We start from the raw sequence: 19,445 nt of genomic DNA on the forward strand, positions 1-19,445 counted from the left end.
TGGTCTCTTAACAGCCCCTTTTCACTGAACTCTCTGGTTATGGAATGTAAGTAGCTTTATCACAGCAGCACAGACTTTTGAAAATTTGACATAATAGAATTTCTTCCTCACAAGGCATATCAAACACCATTGCAAACTAGTGGGATGTTTGCTTTTAACCAAGACTAAAGCTGATGGTCTTTTATTTGTTTGTTTGTATTTAGATTACAAACTGACCATCATCCCTGCTGACTAGAAGTGCCAGGAACCTTCACTCACCCTCACCTCCAGAGGTAACGGTGTGAACGGATTGTGAAAAAACAGCAGAACATTGGGGGCAGCAGAGAGAAAGTGGGAGGACCCCATGGGCAGATAATCTAAAAGCAGCAAAGAATCAACAGGAAACTAACACAAGTGCCTGAAGATGGAGACAACAATTTTTAGCGATTTTGGCTTGTCTCTGTTCTATGAAGCTCCAACTCAGTGGCAACCTGATGTGAAAATTTACGAGCTATTTCTGGATTTATCTCTGTAACTCCAGGTCTGGCACGGTATAGGTTTCTTGAATGAATGAATGAATGAACATGTCAATCAATGAATGAACAGTAATATTAAGGAGGGGGAGAAAACTACTACAGGTCAATGAATGGGGTCCTGGAAGATTCCCCTTGTCTCCCATTGTCTTCTGACTGAGGGAGACAACAGGTGGAGCAGCGTCCCTAGACTTCGGGGACTCAGGAGGTCACACATCTTAAAGAGCATTTCACCCTCCACAGCAATTCCTTGGGCAGTTTGAATTATAATATTTACTTCCATGATACACTCTTCAGCTGTTGTAACCGCTAGTGACCCTTCTCTGAACCCCTACGTCGTATATTAGACATTTTTTTACGTGGAGAATTAATACAGCCTTGACTGCTATGCTTCTTTTTTACTTTTCTCTCTAATAAAAAGATCCTCAAGGGTCCAGACTGTCATACTCTTGTCTTTTGTGTTTGCTTCACTGCATATCCTAGAGCTGAGTACATATGGAAGAATGAATCAATCAATAAAATTAATGAACACATGCTGAGGTTTAAAGAGAAGACTATCAACCGCTTGGTTTGATGACAAAAAGCAACATCACTCTGTGTCTAGCTCCCAGCCCAGAGGTGCGGGCTCCATCCTCTCCTGTGAGGAGCCCACGGTGATGCACAGGCACCTGCACCCCGTGCCTAAACCCTGCAGCTGGCACGGGCCCTGTCTGCTCTTCATTCACCATTCTCACGAGTTGTAATGACAAGTTCAGCCCTCCATGTCACACTGTTTTCCATCCTGGGGAGTGTTTCACAGCTATCCCAAGCCCCACCCTGACGAATCAGGGCCGAAAACACACTCCGATGCCAGCACAGACCACGGAGCAAGGGTCAGACAAGATCAGCCTCAGAAAAGTGAATCCTGAATTGCCATGGAAGTGGGCTTCCTCTTACAAGGACTTTGTGTGGAGATGCGCAGGTGAGCTGTTGGAAAAGACCAGTGGAATTCCCTTCCTCTGGGTGCCTTTTCCGTCCCAACCTCTGGGGATTCCTCAAGAATTGGGGCGGTTTCAGCACGCAGTGTGGGACTCTGTCTGCCCCAAGGTCGGAGGATTCACCTTGGCTTTTGGAAAGAACTGCCCAGTGTACCAGGTTTTTATTAGTTACTTTTAGAGTCGGGAATGCGGGCAGATTTATAAGAAAGTCGACAGAGCATGTCTCTCCACAGGGAAGAAAGCTCCCAAGCCCCAGAAGGCAATCTCACGGTGGTCCGGGTGGATGTCACGGTATGGAAACCAATCCTCAGTTGCCACGAGGAGTCTGAGGAGATCCAGGATTACGGTTTTTATGTAACTGTCTTACTCCTGTTTCACAAGGGCCGAAACTTCAGCCCCGTTATGAAATCAACAAATGCAGAAAAGAGACAAGTGGCCACTAGATGGCAGCAGATGGTAAGAAACGTGAGTTGCAGGCGGGCTGGGCAGAGTTAGGCTGGAAGCCCCTCCATTTTGCTTTACGTCTTTAATGAGATATGTGAAGAAAATTAGTCCCTTACATGCCAGACACAGATGCCACAGCATATGGAGACATGCCGCACAGCAATATTTCTCTGGTTATTAAACAGGAGGCACCTAACCAGTCATTCACTGCATCATCATGCAGAGTTATCCTTTAGGTCTCTGGATACTGTTGTTGACAAGGTAATAACAGAAGAAAGCAGTTGAGAAGACTAATGTCGGGACGTGGGCCTCTGGGCTCGTGGGACTTCGCCACGCCAGGGGACGGGCAGCATTGCCAGAAAATGAAGAGCAGCCCACTGGGGCCACTTCTCCCTGGCCGGGGGACACTGTGTGGCTCCTGCTGCCAGACTCAGTCCCAGCAGGAGTCTGCTGCTTTCTAGTCCCCTCCGGCAGTCCTTTGGGGCTCATTTATTCAGAAGCCCTATTACCACGAGACAATTCTGTGGTCTGACCTTTCCCCACAAACCCCAAATGGGAAAGGGAGCTCTGGGCATTTTAAAGAGCAAACCACATTGCTTCTCCGGCAAAACTGAAGAGATATAGCATAACTAGAGTGCATTCAGATGCACGTAGATAGGGAAACACGGTTTCCATGCTGCCCCAAACAAAAGGAGGGAGTCCAGTCCTGCTGACTGCGGGGAACAACCTCACTCGGAAGACGCTTTTTCCTGGGAGAGCGTTCCCAGGTCCAGAGCAGGCAGGGATTGCTCTACTTTATGACTACATTCTACCCACTTCCCCAGTCCTCACACTTTTCTCCAACTCCACCACTCAGTCTGACTATTCCTTTATTTAATTATTCCACACTCCTAAACCCAGGGGCTTCATAAGGCCTTTGTGGTAGCCAAGGAACAGAGAACAGATTATGCAGTCCAAGCAACCGATCCCTGTCTCAGGCCCAACAATAAACTGTTCTCTTATTAACCTGAAAGCCCAGAACTCCCAGGACTTCTCAGAGTCACTCATGAAGCCCCTTAACAGTCCTGAAATAAAGGTAACTAATACAGCCATTTTTCATACAGAGAAACTGAGGTGCAAAACTGAGATCAGCTGCAGCTCTCCTGGTCCCCATTGCTTTCCCATAGATTCAACCCTCTGAAGCATCCTCCAGTGAAAATGTAGTAGCAAGATTCACCCTGCCAGGATTTCTCTCCCCTTCTTAGACAATTACTTCCTGTGCTAGAAATCCTCCCTTGTCTGTGTGACTTTAGACAACTCGCTTAACCTCTCTGTGCCTCACTTATCATCTGTAATTTGAGGGACTAGAACCGATTGATGACTAAGGCCCATTCCAGCTCTGCAGTCTTGTGGCTAATTTCCCAGTCCTCTGCCAGCCCTCAAAGAGAGTCGTATGGGACACTTTTTCCAACAATAGCCAAACTCAACAGGAGCAAGCAGAATTTCCTTCTGCAATTGAGAAGCAATGGGGTGGTGGCTGGAGTCTTGTTGATGTCTTTTGTCCTTGGAGCGAGGCAAAAAGGGAGGCTTCAGATGTTATTGGCACTAACATCAGGACCTGGAGGTGGCCACACTCTTGTGGAAGGACCATGCAGAGCTGTCCCTGTGGGCAGTGTACTTGCATAGCCAAGACTGGGGGATGTTTTAATAACTACTTCTCAATAAGAAGACCTATTTCATTCTGCACAGGGGTGTGGAGCCAATCCAGGTCTCCCAGGAGGAATCTACTGTCACCCATAATGGAGGATTGGTTCAGCTCAGCTGCTCTCACAAAGGGCTGAATACAGCATGCAGCAGTACAGGCAGCTCCCCACAGCTCCATGTGAAAATGACTCACAGCAGTTATGAATATCAAACCTCCTTTGATGTGTTCCCAGACATGAAGAACAGCCACGGTGGGAGGAGGTGGACTCTGGTTGCTAGCTCTGTGGGGCGGTGCACAGAGGGCCTGGACACATCTGGTACCATCCTGAAGCTCCAGGAGAAATTCAGGCTGGGTAATTACCTAGGACTTCCTAGGATAACAGAGCTTCCTTTCATCTATCTCTCTCCCTCCCTCTCACTCTCTTTCTGTCTCCAGCTACAAGGGAATTAGATTCTCCAAGAAATTACAACCTGTTTTTGTACCTTCACCTTTCCCGAGGGATAACAATTCACATCCCTGAATAAAAGTTGTTTTATTGAGCACAAAATGAATGTACCCCCTCGCTCAGCATCTGTGCCAATTGCCTTAAAGCCATAGACCTGGCCTCCGTCAGCCAAGTGAAAGAATTTTCCTCTGTCGTGGCCATTTCCAGACTCTCAGCCTTTCAAGTAGCCACATGGTACCTTGTCCTCCTAATAGGCTCTCAATGATGATTGAATACAAAGGCTCCAATTCTCTCTTCTGTTGGCAAGACCAGGTCGATCACAGTCATCCACAGCAGAAGACAGTGGTGCTGACAGTCAAATGAGCATCAGGGCACACAGCAGAAAGGGAGAGTCAGCCACTGTCCCTTCATGCCCATTTCAACAGAAAGCTTATTTATATGCAAGGGGTGTTCCCCTTCCAGACAGGGTTCAAGAGCACATTGGTCCCTGGCAACTTAAGCAAAGTCTTCATGGTTATAGAAGGGAGTGGCAAAGGACATGTAGGAAGAGAATCAGTTCCACCCCATGCCTGCACATTTCATTTTCTGAAATGAAGCTGATTTTATTTTGCAGTTAAGTTGGCCTTTGACTGAAAAGCTCTCATACACCCGCAGAGGTCTGCACATACCCACACATGGAAATAACATAAACAGCTACTCTTTACTGAGCAGTGACCACGTGTCAGGCACAATGCCTCGGGCTTCACATGCATCATCGCTAATCCTCATTGACATTCTTGGTGTAGGAGGGCAGCTATTGTTATTCCTGTTTTACAGATGAGGAGCCTAAGGTCAGAAAGGCTAGGAAACTTTCTTAAGATTGAACAACTACGATAGAAGAGCTAAAATTCTAGATGGTTGGATTCCAAAGCATCATCTCTTAACCACTGTACTATGGGGCAATATGCTTATTAGCAAGTGCTTACTCTGTTGGAGGCACTGGAGTTATGAAGTAGTGCAGGAAAGACACAGTTATTAACTTCACCAAGCTTCATTTTTACCACACACTCATGCACACAGAGCTACACACACACATGCCAGAGTTACTGTAACTGTGGTGTCTTCCAAGAGCCCTGTCACTAAGGTATCTGGTTTCCATCCTTCCTCCGTATACTACTCTCGGTCCCCCTGCACTTGAACCACAGTTTGAATTGTGCATAGGGTTAAGACTGAGGTCTTCTACAGAAAGGCTTAAGCTCCTTGAACTTTACAGACAATTATGTGAGCAATTCAACCTTTTATACATTAAGCTGTAGTTACCCAGCTCCTGAGCTAGTCATCGGGTATTCTGTTTTGTTTTTTAACGTGGTCAGGAAGTTTCTCTGACTCATTTCTCTATCTTTTCAGAGGAACAGGGTAGGAGAGAAACAGGGGCAGGGACAGAGATTATTTCAAGCTTAATGAAGGTTCTGGAAGTCAAGTCATAGGTCAACTAGAAGAAATAAAGCAGTGGAAGATTTGGGGTGGGGCTGAAGCTCCATTGCTTCCATGACACCATAAGATAAGTGGTGATCCAGGTGATCTAGGTGTGCAAAGGTGAAACAAAACGAAAGACGCAAACATTGTTCTAGTTGCAGATTTTGCCAAGAGCAGATTGGTTGCCAAGGCTACTTCAGCCTTGACTCATATAGATCCAAGATCTGGGAGACAAGACAGTGTCCTACTGTGCTGGACATCTTCGAGTGACATTGACCCAACTGGGGGAACTCCCTGAGGTTAAGAAAAACCTCCCTCCAAGGCTGAGTTAATGAACTACCTAGATGTAAGACAGGAGACTGAAATCATTTATGTCCCAGGAAAAATGCTGACTTACCTTCTTATGACCTAGACCTCTTTGCAAATCTAATGAGAAAAGTTTGTTATGTACAGATATTTGCCTCCAATTTTATTTCAGGAGATTTGTGCTCTTTCCTGGACTGCCCCTGAACCTGGAGGTAATAATTCTAGATCGAAGTCTCCCTAGAACCTTGAAAAGGGTGGACTGAGAAGACTGGATATCCAGCTCTAGGTAACCGGTCCTCCACTGCCACCACCATGATTTCTAATCCCAGGGGAGCCTGGTCATCTTGCCAGACAATTGCTATTTCTCCTGACAAAATCTGAGTTAGTAAACTGACAGGGTCCTTGTTTCTGTTTCTCTCTATGCCTATCTCACATATGCCTATGCCTGTCATTAATGAATCTTAATCATCACTTTTATATCTCAACTCTGGCTCCCAGTTTCTGTTTTCCCACCCTTCCTCTGGGGGAGCCATCCCGGAACCCCCTCATTAATCCACAGACAGCCATCTCAGGACTTTATGCTAAGAATTCATTGTTCCCCACTTTCCTGCATTTGAACACTGGAGGGCAATGCTGGACCGGCCAAAGCACTCTAGGTGCTCCGCTCCATCTTTGTCTCAACCTTGCCTGTCATTTCAGGATGCAGCCTCTGGTTGGAAGCCAAAACCAAGGACCAGTAGAGCACCCATAGGCTAGCAGAACACTTAGATCTATTACAGCAGCTCCTCCACACGGGATCATAGGAATAAAAGGTAGCTCATGGAAAAGCACATCTGGTTTCATGGGTGACACAATCCCCTGGGAAGGAAACTGAGAGGGATGCTTGCTTAACTGTGTCATTAACCAGAAACAATCTGTCTCTCTGACTAGGGGATGCAGATTCCTACCTGTCTTCACTCACTCAGATGTAAGCCCCTGGAGGGTAATGTCTAAGGTCTGCATTCCTGTAGCAAGCACAGTGCTTGGCAACAAATCTTTGCTGGATGAATAAATGGATGAATGCTTGCGTGGAAACATATGTATAAAGTGGAACCGGTCATTTTCAGATTTGTTGTTGTTTTCTAGCTCTTATGACACCTAAAGTTTAAATCATTAATCAGTTGCTGAGCATTCTTAGTCTTAAAGTCAGCTAAGGATGGTCAGGTGGTTAATTAAACCAGTGGTTGTCATTGTACAATTGTTATTTCAAACACCAATTCAAGAGTTTCAGGTCTCTTATTTTTAGGAAGTCCTTCATTATGTCATCCATGTGTCCTCAGACCTCACCAGCCTGTGGATTACAAAATACAGACACTATTTCATTAATATTCAATTCACAAGAACCTGCAGGCTCATCATGCGGAATATTGAGCATCTGTGATGTCCCCAAGTGATCTGTGGGGATTTCATATGCCACAGTGGGTCCCCATGGGGCTTGATAGTTCCACAGAGCCAGAGCTCTTCTTCAGGCCACTTTTCATCGTCTTGTGAGACTTTTCTCCAGGCTGCTCTCCACTCTACCTTCACCACAATGAATCCCATGTCAGGTGGACACAGTCCCCTCTCTTAATCATTCAAAGCACTGCTAAATGTTTGAGGAAGAAAGAAGAGCACATTTTGAGACCCCAAAACCCAACTTGAGACTCTTTCTACCTCCAAGCAGGCTTATACATAGCAAAGACCAGCTCAAGGCACCCAGTAAAAATCTGCAGGCATCTCCGTATCTCCAAGTGCAGAGAGCAGAGGAGATCTTTTCTTCTCAGTCCAAAACTAGTTTTTTCCTGCCCTGGGATGATTGACGGTGAGAAAAACATTTCCTCCAGGGAAGCTCTCTACCTGCCCCTCCACCTTCTCAGATGGGGCCCGACCTTCATGACCCCGACAAAGCAAACCTGGTACTCAGCTGTCTTACTAGATCTTATAATACTGTGTGTGTAACATCAACAAGTCTAACTAAATTCACACTTGGGAAAAATATGCCCCTCATTCTAACTAAAAAATACCATTTAATTTTTCTAACAGAACACTTACTATTTTGATGCACAACACCTGTTTTCAGTTTTATGATCACTTCATAATCTCCAATACAGTGAGTGAATATTTATTTGAAATGAGAATAACCTCATTCTCAACCTTACTTTAGTTTTCTCAACAAAAGAAGAGTGCTTAAAGTTCATCTAGGATCTTTACCTACAGAAATTCAATGCTGTCAGCAATTTTCAAGGAGCCGCTGTGCCAAAGGAAAAAGAAAGAAAAAAAAAAGGAAATCCTGCTTTTGTAAGTTATCCCTATTACTAAAATTTCTAACAAATCTCTCCCTACAGTTCAAACCTAGGTCCCCAGAGTACATGGTCCTCATCCTTCTCATAAAAATGCTGTTAAAAAAAAGATGTCCTTTGACACCTTTTCTGAGAGCAAACAGAGATTGAAAAAAAATCATTCTAAAATAACATTTTTCTATCACTGTCCAATGGGAGGTGAGTTGATCATAGGTTAAGCATGTTCTATTAGTATATCTTGCTCAGGATGACTTTGGTGTGAGTAAGGCATGGGTTTCTAGGGTAAAATCTCTGTTCTATACCTGCAAAAAAACAATGTACAGAAATTTCCATAAGAGAGGAGATTGACAGTCAATACATAAGACTCCATAGGCAGGAAATCTCCAGGGTCAGCTCCCTGCATTCAAATACAGACCTACCATCAGGGCTCTGATTTCCAGGTCAAAGGCTTGGTGAGTGGATAATGCCTAAGGCCTGAGGCCAGGCCTGATGTCCAGCTTTAACACTGATGACAGGCCACAGACCCTCCTGCCTTGGGATTCCGAAAATCCCAGAATCTTTCCGAGTTCCTACTGACACTCACTTTGGCCCAGGCAAGAAGTGTCTGAGACTGCTTCCCTTGAAACCATAGTCCTTTCTTATCATTCCAAAACCAAGCAGCCCTGGTTATGCTGCTGTGGCAGAGCAGGTAATCTCTGTGAGTCCTTCCAAACTGCACATACTGGGTTATCCCTGGGGAAATGATCACATTATGCTACTTTGTTGAACACCAAGGACTGCAATAAGGACTATGAATCCCAAATATTGCTAGTGTGGGAGCCAGATCTTTCAGCTCATTCACCAGAAATTATCCAACCAGAAAATTTTCTTTCAAGTTCTGTTCAAAGTCCAGCAGTTCGCATACAGGATTCAGATGAGACTTCTAAGAATCACCTGCATCTTGGATAGAGCACCCTGGCAGCCTCTTGAAAAATCAATTCCCTAAGAAATCTATCTTTTAGAAATGGACCTTCCCAAAGCCAGTGAGAGAATGGGAGGAGTATGTGTTTTCCAAAGGGAGACATATATAGACTTTCACGTCATTAATTTCTGAAGTCAGACCATGATAAATGTTGGTCAGAGTACAATGCACAGCTGCCCAAAGGAGGGGAAATTAGCTTGGTTCAGGAGGACTAGGAAAGGCTCCCTGTGAAAGTTTTAGTTAAAGCTACTTAAAGGATGAATGATTTTGACTAATGAGGGATTGGAGAAGGACATGGCGGGCAGAGGAAGTGCAGCTTGAGCAATGTCAAGGAGGGATATAGAACTGTGCTTGGGGAACAGTGATCACTAGGTGAGAGTCGAGTCTGCCTGAATTGAGGCAGTGGAGTGGTTAGAGGAGTGGGTTGTGGTTTGACTGAGAAAGCTGTTGTGAATCACACTAAGGAACTAGATTCTGTTATATGGGAAACGGGCAGAAATTGGAGGCACATAAGAGGAAGTGTGCTTCGAAGAGTGCTTGGAAAGATTACTGTGGGTGGGAAGATTGGTTCTGAGACCGGAAACAATGAGATCAGATGTAAAATTAATACGAGACTGAGGTACACATTGAGAAGGATCAGAAGGACTTGGAAAGAGAAAACAGATTTAAGAAACACCTCAAAAATAGGTAAATGATAGTGGGAATGAAAGAAAAGGGAGAGATTGTCTCTTCCCGACATCCTGGCTATGTGCTGGAAGATTCCCTAGTCCCAGGCCCCAAGGTCTTACCATTAGAAATTAATCCTTACTCATTTGTCCATTAAGGCTTAAGGTGTCAACCCTTCCAGGAATGTTTTTATGTTTCTACTCCATAGGATTGATCCTTAATTCCAAAGGATTAATCTCCAGTGGCAGAATGCCAGGAACCAATAGAGGAGATTTGGGGGCAGTGGTCTGCTCGGGCCCCTCAAAAATCATTACATAGTTGACTGCCCACTCCTCTTATTTATAAAGCTGTTTGTGTGGATAAGCTCCCAACTACTTTGTCTGTGCCCATTTGATCACTGATTGAATACAAAATAAAAGCCAAACATCTATATTATTTTTCTTCTCTGAATTATCTTTTCCCCTCTCTTCAGATACGGAACAAGGAAACCCAGATCCAGGGAAAATATTCTAAATCCTTGATCTCCCTATCCAGTTGACGCCCCAGCCCAGTAAAATGGCTTTGTGTACAACATTCCGCCAACAGCAGAGACAGCCTTCCCTGGGAGTCTTGAATAGGCCTGTCCAGGGCCACCATGCAGCACACATACATCTTCCCAACCAACTCCACTGTCACAAACACCATCCACACTGTCGTGGGCAAGCTTCTGGCCACCAATGCCACCCCACCTGCTCTGATGTGGGCACATCCTATAGCCATGCCACCAGCACTCCTCGTGCACATGTCTACAGTGTATCTGTGCAGTCACAGTTGCCACCAACTCAATTCTGTGTAACCCTAAGTCCAGGCATCTTGGGGTGAGAATCTTCTTATTCTTTTGTCCATTGTCCTGCTCTCCCTTTAAAATTGTTCATGAGAGTATTTTGCAGAAAGATATGTGATCTTGAAAGAGAGAAAAGGAAAGAGATGAGGTAGGAGAGTGGCAGGGGTGGGGGTAGAGACTTTGAGAAAAGCAAGAAAAGAGAAAGGATCCTTGACATCCATCAGTCCCAACTCCCAAAATAAGATTGGCCCTAAAGATAGCTTATTATTTATCCCAAATTAAAATTTTGTGGCTCTGCAATCATTGTGTACACAATGAAAAGAAAACCATCACACAAAAGATGCAGTTATCCTCACAGTGGGAACAATAGCAGCCAAGCTGATTCTGTTCCAGAAATAGAATGATAACAGTGCTAAGTCAGGAAATCCAAAACTTTGTCAACAAATAGAATAATTTCTTGATGGGAAAATGGCTATAAAAGAAGGTGGGCAGAAAAGCAACCTTCTGACTCGAACTGGGCGTGGGTTGCCAGGGAAAATTCCAGCCTAGGTTCCTCCATAGTGAGCTCACAACCAGCCGTGCTGACTGGGGAGAAGTCCTGCCTAACTATGCACAGACTCCAGAATGCCCTCACCTTACCCCTGCCCAGCATCATATACAGAATCTGACAGGCTGTACCTGCTTCTCTTGCCTAAAGTTAAGCATCATTACCAGATTTTCAGCTCCATGATGGCAGAAACTTTGGCTGGTTTTTGTTTCCATTGTATCCAGCATTCAGCAGAAGGTTTGTATATACTTGGCACTCAATAAACATTTGCTGAATGAATGGTTGATTGATTAATCAATTAATTGATTAATTTAAAATGAGCAAAATACTTCCTCCCTGTCTGGCTTCTGAAGAGTGAGTCTAAGTACTGGAAACTGCCAGATAGGCAACAGAAGCCACAGTCCACTTGGAAAAATGACTGTTTCTACCTTTGCTCATCCTTCTGGGCACCTTAGATTCCTGAAATTCAGGAACAAGGACCCAAGAGATCATGACCCACCAAGTGTCTTTCAACAAAAGACTATTTTCCTGGCTGTTTCTTTTCAGAGAATAAGCCTCCTGGGGCTGATAAGGGAATGGCACCATATGCTGAAAACACAGGCCCTGAGTGGCGGAGGGCACCGGAGCCTCCTCTAAGGAGCCTGTTGGATTGCAGCCTTTGAACAAATCTGAGTATGTCTTTTGATAGCACCGGCATCAACCACCCCCAGGGACCTCTTTCCTTTATTGCTTCAGCAATGAAGCAGCCACATGGCTGTTGTAGATAAGGTGGCCCAAGTGCATTGTGCATGCAAAGTAGGCTACATGGTGCACAGCACTGAGAACTGCATACGCACCATGTACTGGCTTCTCTACATTGTGCTGCCCTTCCTCTGTAAGTGGCCCCCAGGTAAATGGGTACGATTTCCCACCACTTCTCATTTCTCATTTTCTATCGTTTTTTCTTTGCCAGATGGCTCCTGCAAGACTGAAATCAGACAGCCTTCCAACATGGCCACCATGATTGGGACAGATGTCAAGTTCCAATGCCAATATAATATTCCTGATGGGAATTATGGTTCTGTGTGCTGGCATCTGCAGAGAGCTAACCAAAGGCTTACCCATATCTGCCATCCCTTTCAAGGCACCCTGGAATCAGAGCGTTGCTAGTTGTCTGTGGACAGAAAATTGTTCTCCGGAATCTTAATCCTTAAGCATGTGCAGCCAAGAGACAGAGCCATTTACTGCTGTGCACTGTGGGCTCCATGATGCATACTGGATATCACACTGAACAAACACTGTAAGCCTCAAGCAGCCTCAACACAGAAAATTCAAAGGATCCACCAACAACACACAGGGTGTTCAGTGTCATCTTAAACTTGCATCTTGAATGCATCATCGATTCATTCATTCAAAATTAAAAGTCCTTTATGGCTTACAAATTGATGTACTGAGTATTGTGAGGGATACAAACATATATAACAAACACTTCTCAAATAATAAAATGTATTCAGTAGGTAGGATCTCCTCACTTTTATCTTGCTAAACCATGAGAAATTAAAATTAAATCCTGTTTAATTACTTGAATCTTCCAGCTGACAAATAAAAGCAGTCTTTGATACACAGAGGGACAAATGAATTGCACACACATACAAAATCAAGGCCAGCAATTAACATCTTAATGACATACCCTTAACTTACCAACATTTCTAAAAGCCTGAAAAAATATTAAATATCTACGTATACATGTATATGTACAGTAAATTTATACATAGATGATAGATGAATAGATACATAGACAGGCATGCTGTAAGAAGCATCATAAAAGGACTGAGCTCAAGTTCAGACTTTAAAGCCAGACTTCTTGAGTTTTGAATTCCAGACTTTCCATTTACTGACTCAATAGCTATATGACCTTGGGCAAGTTACTTTGTGCCTTGCTTTCCTTATCTATAAAATAATGATAACAATAACACCTACCTCAAGGGATTGTTGCAGAAATTAAGTGAACTATAGCACGTGTTACTGTATTCAGAGTGAGGCTTGGCATGTGAAAAGCACTCGGTGAGTATTAACTACTTTTGCCATTGAGTGTGATAATATCCTGATGATGATTACTAAATTTTCCCTCTGTTGGGCTGGGTTGAGCCTTTAGGAAGTTGTTGATGAGAAATAAGTCAGTCTCTTGAACAATCAAACATTATTTTCTACATTAGTATCCTATCGAGTAAGAATTAAATATCAATGGAAATTCAGAGAAATACAATTCAAAAGGCCTTCAGGACCTTTTTCCTGGATGGCAATAAATTACTGAGGGCTTCCTATGTAGAAATAAAAAACAGAGGAAAGTAATTTCTGCTTGACTGTCATAAAATAAGCAAATATAGGCTTTGTGAGATATTAAAATACAACAGTAGCCCCACTCATTAAATGAATAGAATAATGGAATAATTTATAAATTTAAAGCCAAAAGTAAAATTAAAGTCATTTATGAGCATATTTTTAAAGTACAATATTTGTTCTATCAACATAAAAGGCACAGTAGATGACCTAAAAAAGTTCCCACCTCCAAGAAGATAACAAATTAAGTCACAGTATGCCTGACGTGTCATCCTCAAAAACCAGGAAGTCAGGATCAGTCCAAGACACCAGAAGTGAGGAGGCTCTACAAAGACACCTCCACTTCGGCCTCTGTTTATTCAAGGCCCCAGCCACGGAAACTCGATGGTATGAACTGCTGAGCTGAGAACTGGGGGTAAGTGAGGACTGTCTTCTCTGTTTTTTTTTTTTTTCCTGAAAATGCAGGGTCTCCTGCTAATTCAGATTCTGTCTTTTATCCATCAGTGGGAACACAGATCCCTGCTGTCCTGCTAGCTTTCTCATTTGCAGCCAACATATGGGTTTATCAGCACTGGTTACCCTGCCAAGAACAGCCCTTCAGGGACATGGGATAACACAAAACAGGAAATTTTTCTTCGAATAAAGAGTTGGGCAACGATCCTTTGTAAAATTTGGTTTTGGGGTCAGATTTCAAAGTCTTAACCCTCATGGGACAGGCAGAGACTCAGGGGTATTTGATGAGTGACTGAGTCCCTGTTCCTCCTGAGCTTGCCCTTCCCCAGGGCTCCTTGGAGCCAGAATTGCTGAATGTTAACGTGGGAGACTCAGGTTTCCTATAGGACACTTACAACTCTTGTAACCCTGCTGTATGCTCTGCCAGTAAGGAACTACTTAGCAATTCCTCCCAGAGCCGACACTCAAAGACTAATGCCACGTCACATGCAATAGGGAAATGCAGCTCTATCTGTCATCCATGTCTCTGATTCTGTCATTCATTACTCCATACTAAAAGTCCCAGTGAGAGAAATCGTCTTTCTTCTTTTTCAAAACCAGCTACTATTGAAGGTAAAGAAAACTTTAGGGGCAGAAGAACAAAGTCATTACAGAACCATGCATGGATTGGTGAGCACTGGCCAGGAGCAGGTTTTGGGGTAGTGATCCATAAGAAGCAAAGCAAAAATTATGGTGGAGCTGATGGAATATTTGAGAGTCTCTGCCCCAACCATCTCACAATTGAACTAGGAGCCCTCTAATCTCCCCATGCAATCCTTGGAGGACAGTCGTAGAAGAAAAGGTGAGCAAGAAGGTTTAACTAGTTAACAAGTGTTCATCAAGTATCCATAAATCTCAGGGGACAGAAGTGGCATATTTGTATTCAATCATGTATATTAGTATTTGCTATGTGCTCCATGCCACGCCGAGATCCAAGCCTTCTCGCATTGTGTAACTCATACCATAGTAGGGCTCACAGTGTAATAGAGGACCCAGATCAGATGCTTGTGGAAACAAGAGAAATACTTAGTTGTAATGATTATGGGGGTGTTCCAGGAGGAAAGTACAGATTGAAATTAGAATATTTCAATTTCAAAATGAGTTAGGTGATGGGAGCCAAGAAGACATCCTAAAGGGATTAAATCCTGAGCTGAGAATAGATATGAAAAAGTTTGTTTATTTACATCTCAAAGTCCCAAGTCAGTAACAGAAGCAGAATTACAACTTGAGAAAGGCCCCACTTGCCTCTATGCTGTTTTGTTCAGCAGCTGCTTCCTTCGGTGGCACACAGCTGGGAAAGTGAGTCGCAGATGGACTATTGGCAGCCAAAATTTTTTTAGAGACAAATGACACTGTGATTTTCCTTGACACCCATTGAAATTCCTCACTAATTTCCAAAAATATCTTATGTTGTTTTAAAACAACCAGTGAGGCCCAGACATTTCAGTAGAACAAATCAGAGAAACAAAGTTAATTCCAGCCATCTGAGCATTCTGAGCCCAAATCAGCTAGACTAAGAAGAAGAATCGTTTACTTACCGAAGGCAGTCCCAGGACACCCAGCAACTGAGGTCCTGACTCACAGCATTCTAACCAAGAGAAAACACAAACACAGCGTCTTCTCTTTTCATTCACTTCTGTTCCTGTCCTTCAGTTGCTTGTCCAACCAGCTGGAGGCACAGCAGAGAAACCAGAAAGCAAAGAAAGCAATTAGGAACAGGAGAAACAGCTAATAAGCACCCTGCCTAAGCAGAGGTGAATCCTGGGCACCCATCAGGGAAAGACTTTGCTGTTACTAAGGTTTTAGGTGAGGAGTTTGAGGGTTACAAGTAAGAGATAAAGCAAGGAAAGGGCCTTCCTTTGCCAAATTTATCTTTTTTTCACCCATAAAGCTCAAAGAGGATGGGGAAAGAATGGCTGTATTCTCAAATCAAATGAAAAATAGTTCTAAAACTTCCAATTAGTGACAAAATCAGAAGTTCTGGCACTTTCTCCCATTTATATTGAAGTAATACTATGGGTAAATGTTTTATATCAAAGACCCCAGAGAGACCATCAGAGAATGACACTAAGCTGGGCACGCATACTAGCTGGTATGGGGTTAATTTGATTTGACCTTGGCATCTTCTCTCTTCTTAAAGTCCTCCCATCCTTTCTTTATCCTGTATAGACAAAGAAAATTGGGATCTAACTTATATGTGTCTTCCATCCTTAGCTGCCAGAGACAGTCCTTTGCCAAAGGGCACAGTAGATTGATACTACTCATATGTCTCTTGACACGGCTTCATTCAGCTCATTCATTTATCTACCCAAGTCCTACGGCAGCCTAACATGGCTCAACAGACCACTATTTCCCTCAGAGGAACGTTCTGTGCCAGGCTTGAAATAACAAGCTCTGTGTCTCTCCTGGTAACTATGGCTCAGGCAGGGAGCTATGACCAGGTCACTAACCCCACCATGGCAAAGAAGAAGAGACAAGGCAAAGAAGAAGAGACAAGGCAAAGAAGCCAACATCTAAATGAGTACCTGGCACAAGAATAAGTCCTTCACATGTGTTCTCTCATTTCAACCTCACAGCATCCCTGCAAGGTAACTATAATTACCCCATTTGCAAATAAGGAAATCAAGACTCAGAGTTGTAATTTGTCCCGCTACTGGTAAGTCACAAAGCAAGATTCAAAACCATGGGCTAGTAGACCTGCAAAGTCAGTGCTCCTTTTACATGTAGGTAATGTGGGCACTGATACCACCTAGGCAGTGAGCCACAAGCTATTACAAGCAGGTTCTATCCAAGTGGGAGGCACCTTGCTCTAGGTACCTAGCAAGTTCTATCCAAGTGGGAACCACCTGCTGCAGAGTGCCCCACTTCTCCTTGCACCTACAACAGTGGGTAAAAGACCTGGATTTCCCATGTTTTATCCTGAGTTGCTGGCAAATTCTTTCCTAATCTCAGTCTTCACTAGATAAGCAACCAACCCTCTTGGTTTCTTGAGAGTTGGGGCATCTAGAAATCCTGCTTGGACTAGCAAATATCTTTGAGTTCCTAATATCAACCAGCTCTGTGCTGGGCATTAGGAATGCAAATATAAATAAGGTACTGTTTATGTTCTAAGTACTGTTTTTTGTTTTTTGTTTTTTGTTTTTGAGACGGAGTCTCGCTCTGTCGCCCAGGCTGGAGTGCAGTGGCCGGATCTCAGCTCACTGCAAGCTCCGCCTCCCGGGTTTACGCCATTCTCCTGCCTCAGCCTCCGGAGTAGCTGGGACTACAGGCGCCCACCACCTCGCCCGGCTAGTTTTTTGTTTTTTTTTAGTAGAGACGGGGTTTCACCGTGTTAGCCAGGATGGTCTCGATCTCCTGACCTGGTGATCCGCCCGTCTCGGCCTCCCGAAGTGGTGGGATTACAGCCTTGAGCCACCGCGCCCGGCCCTAAGTACTCTTAAAGTTCAATGCAGAAAACAAGCAGATTATCAGAGAATAGAGGTGATAAGTGCCATGACCCAACATGGCAGGAGGTCCAGGGGAACACCTCCCTCAGGTAGAGTTAAAGAAGGGAGAAGAAGGACGGTATGGCTTTTCCAGGAAGAAGGAGAAGCCAGTGTAAAAACTGAGCATCTGGAAGTCTATGACACATCTTTGAACCTGCAAGTATTTTTATGTGGCTAAAGTGTTGAACATAAGTGGGGGAGTGGCCAAATGTGAGATTGGAGAAGGTAACAGATCAGGAGGTCTTAGGGACCACACAGCAGAAAATTGGAGACAGAATGACCATATTTTACAGACTGGTTTGCGCCTTCGTGCCCTCATGCCTTACTCAGACCATTCTCGCTCCTGGAAATGCACTCTGGAAGTGAAGGCTGACAACATCCTGCTGAACTTTCAGGGCTCAGTTCAGGGTTTTCCTTCGGAGTACCGGAAGCAGAAGCACTTCCTTCCACCACTCTCCTGGAACATGCTACATCTACTTCTTTAATAGGACTTAACACTCCACTGTATTTGCACTTGACACTTGTCATTGTATGTCTGTCTTCCCAGGAAACTGAATTTTTTTAAAGCAGAAACCCATATTGTTTACCTTTATGTTTCCCTAATAGTCTCTGGCCTGCAATAGCCCATGTTTGTGGAATAAACAACTTACCTTGTGACCTTGCCAGCCCATCACAGCTCTCTCTCAGGAAGTGAGTAACACCAAACCACCTATGTAACGGACAAAACTTCTTCTGGGCAGAGAGCTGCTGATCTGGGCAGGGACTGCCAGGAGAGCACCGGCCTACTGCAGGGTCACCACTGCCCCCCGCCCGTGAAGCCATGCCAAAGACCTGTCTCCTCTTCTTCCTCACCATCTTCTGCACAGGTAAGGACAGGCTGGGGCCTTTGGCTCTTAGGGATGTGGGTTCCTGGGGCAATTTTCTGGGGGCCAAAAAGAGTGTATCATTGCAGAGCACTGCTGTAATACCCCATCCCCTTGGGGAAGAGCAAGTTCTTCACAGTCTTTCTGACTTAGGGCTTTTCATTTCAGGGGTCTCATTGGATATAATTTTGAAACCGGATACCAAAGCACTGACTGTCCTCATTGGGGAGGCTGCTACCTTCCGTTGCAGCGTAACAGGAGGGGACCTGAAAAACTATCAAATAAGCTGGTATAAGAAGAGTGAAGATAACTCTCTGATTTTGATCTCCAAACTAAGCAACAATTCTAATGACAATTTAGGGAATAATTTCAAGGTGAAAATCGATACTTTAAAAAGTCAGTTTATGCTTGACATTCAAAAAGCAACAACACAAGATGTTGGGACTTACTACTGTGCGTCTGATATCCACAGTGCTGCGGCTCCGTTTCTGACCGCTTCAGAAACCCTAGGGCCAAACTGAGGCGGCAGATCCAATTCGAGACCACCCCGGGCTAAAATGTGCACCACACCTGAGATGAAGCTGCCTGATCACTTCAACAGTAACATCTGATAAAAGAGGCCAGGAGTTCAAGTGGGGGCAAGGGGCTTATCTTTGCAGTTGGCTTAGAGGGGCCTTCTTTATCAGTTGAAGAGGGCAGAAAAGACTGTGAGGATTTTTGTGGAGAGATGTTGTGGGGGGTGGGGGGTTGCTGCACCTGTCTCTCACAGGCTCCTGAGGAAAGGTTGAAAATAACAGCTTTTAATACTGAATAGGCCCTCTCATTGTGAAGGCAGGCTGAGATAAACAGAACTTTTACTATCATGAGTGCTATAGCTCATTGCAGTCTTTATTGTGAAAGTGTTCATGTGCATATGCCAGATAAAGCAAGGATGGTTTTCCATTACCATCCTAATCAAAATTTCCAAAGCTATTAGAGATAGCTTTAATTCTTACTCTGTGAAGAAGGATGAATAGAGTCATTTTCTGAAATGTTTCCACAACTATTTCAGGTATTGAGTGTTTTATATCTTCCCTCAGCTGCCGAAGAGTCCTGGGGACCGGTAGGAGTGAGCAGGAAGGGGAAATGCACAGGCTTCCTTCATGCCG

At 44.2% G+C, this 19,445-nt stretch overlaps 1 long non-coding RNA gene and 7 gene segments (V, D, J or C); 7 read left to right on the top strand and 1 right to left on the bottom strand.

Moving 5' to 3' along the window:
* The window catches only part of LOC112629379, an 881,832-nt gene that overhangs the window by 733,806 nt on the left and 128,581 nt on the right, over positions 1-19,445 (top strand). Inside the window, 1 exon segment of the V gene segment in view lies at positions 1,474-1,480. Within this exon segment, the coding sequence occupies positions 1,474-1,480 (7 nt within the window).
* The window catches only part of LOC112629380, a 766,638-nt gene that overhangs the window by 645,404 nt on the left and 101,789 nt on the right, over positions 1-19,445 (top strand).
* LOC112629366 overlaps positions 1-19,445 on the top strand; it is a 772,346-nt gene that overhangs the window by 603,859 nt on the left and 149,042 nt on the right.
* Positions 1-19,445, top strand: part of LOC112629369 — a 661,469-nt gene that overhangs the window by 527,994 nt on the left and 114,030 nt on the right.
* The window catches only part of LOC112629376, a 484,771-nt gene that overhangs the window by 367,611 nt on the left and 97,715 nt on the right, over positions 1-19,445 (top strand). The window contains 1 exon segment of the V gene segment in view: positions 17,474-17,484. Coding sequence covers positions 17,474-17,484 — 11 coding nt within the window.
* The window catches only part of LOC112629375, a 451,949-nt gene that overhangs the window by 351,809 nt on the left and 80,695 nt on the right, over positions 1-19,445 (top strand).
* The window catches only part of LOC112629378, a 416,220-nt gene that overhangs the window by 303,947 nt on the left and 92,828 nt on the right, over positions 1-19,445 (top strand).
* The window catches only part of LOC112629385, a 105,789-nt gene that overhangs the window by 5,017 nt on the left and 81,327 nt on the right, over positions 1-19,445 (bottom strand). The gene's annotated exons all lie outside the window — the stretch shown is intronic.

The sequence above is a fragment of the Theropithecus gelada genome, chromosome 7b, assembly GCF_003255815.1.
Source record: "Theropithecus gelada isolate Dixy chromosome 7b, Tgel_1.0, whole genome shotgun sequence".
NCBI classification, from domain to species: Eukaryota; Metazoa; Chordata; class Mammalia; order Primates; family Cercopithecidae; genus Theropithecus; species Theropithecus gelada.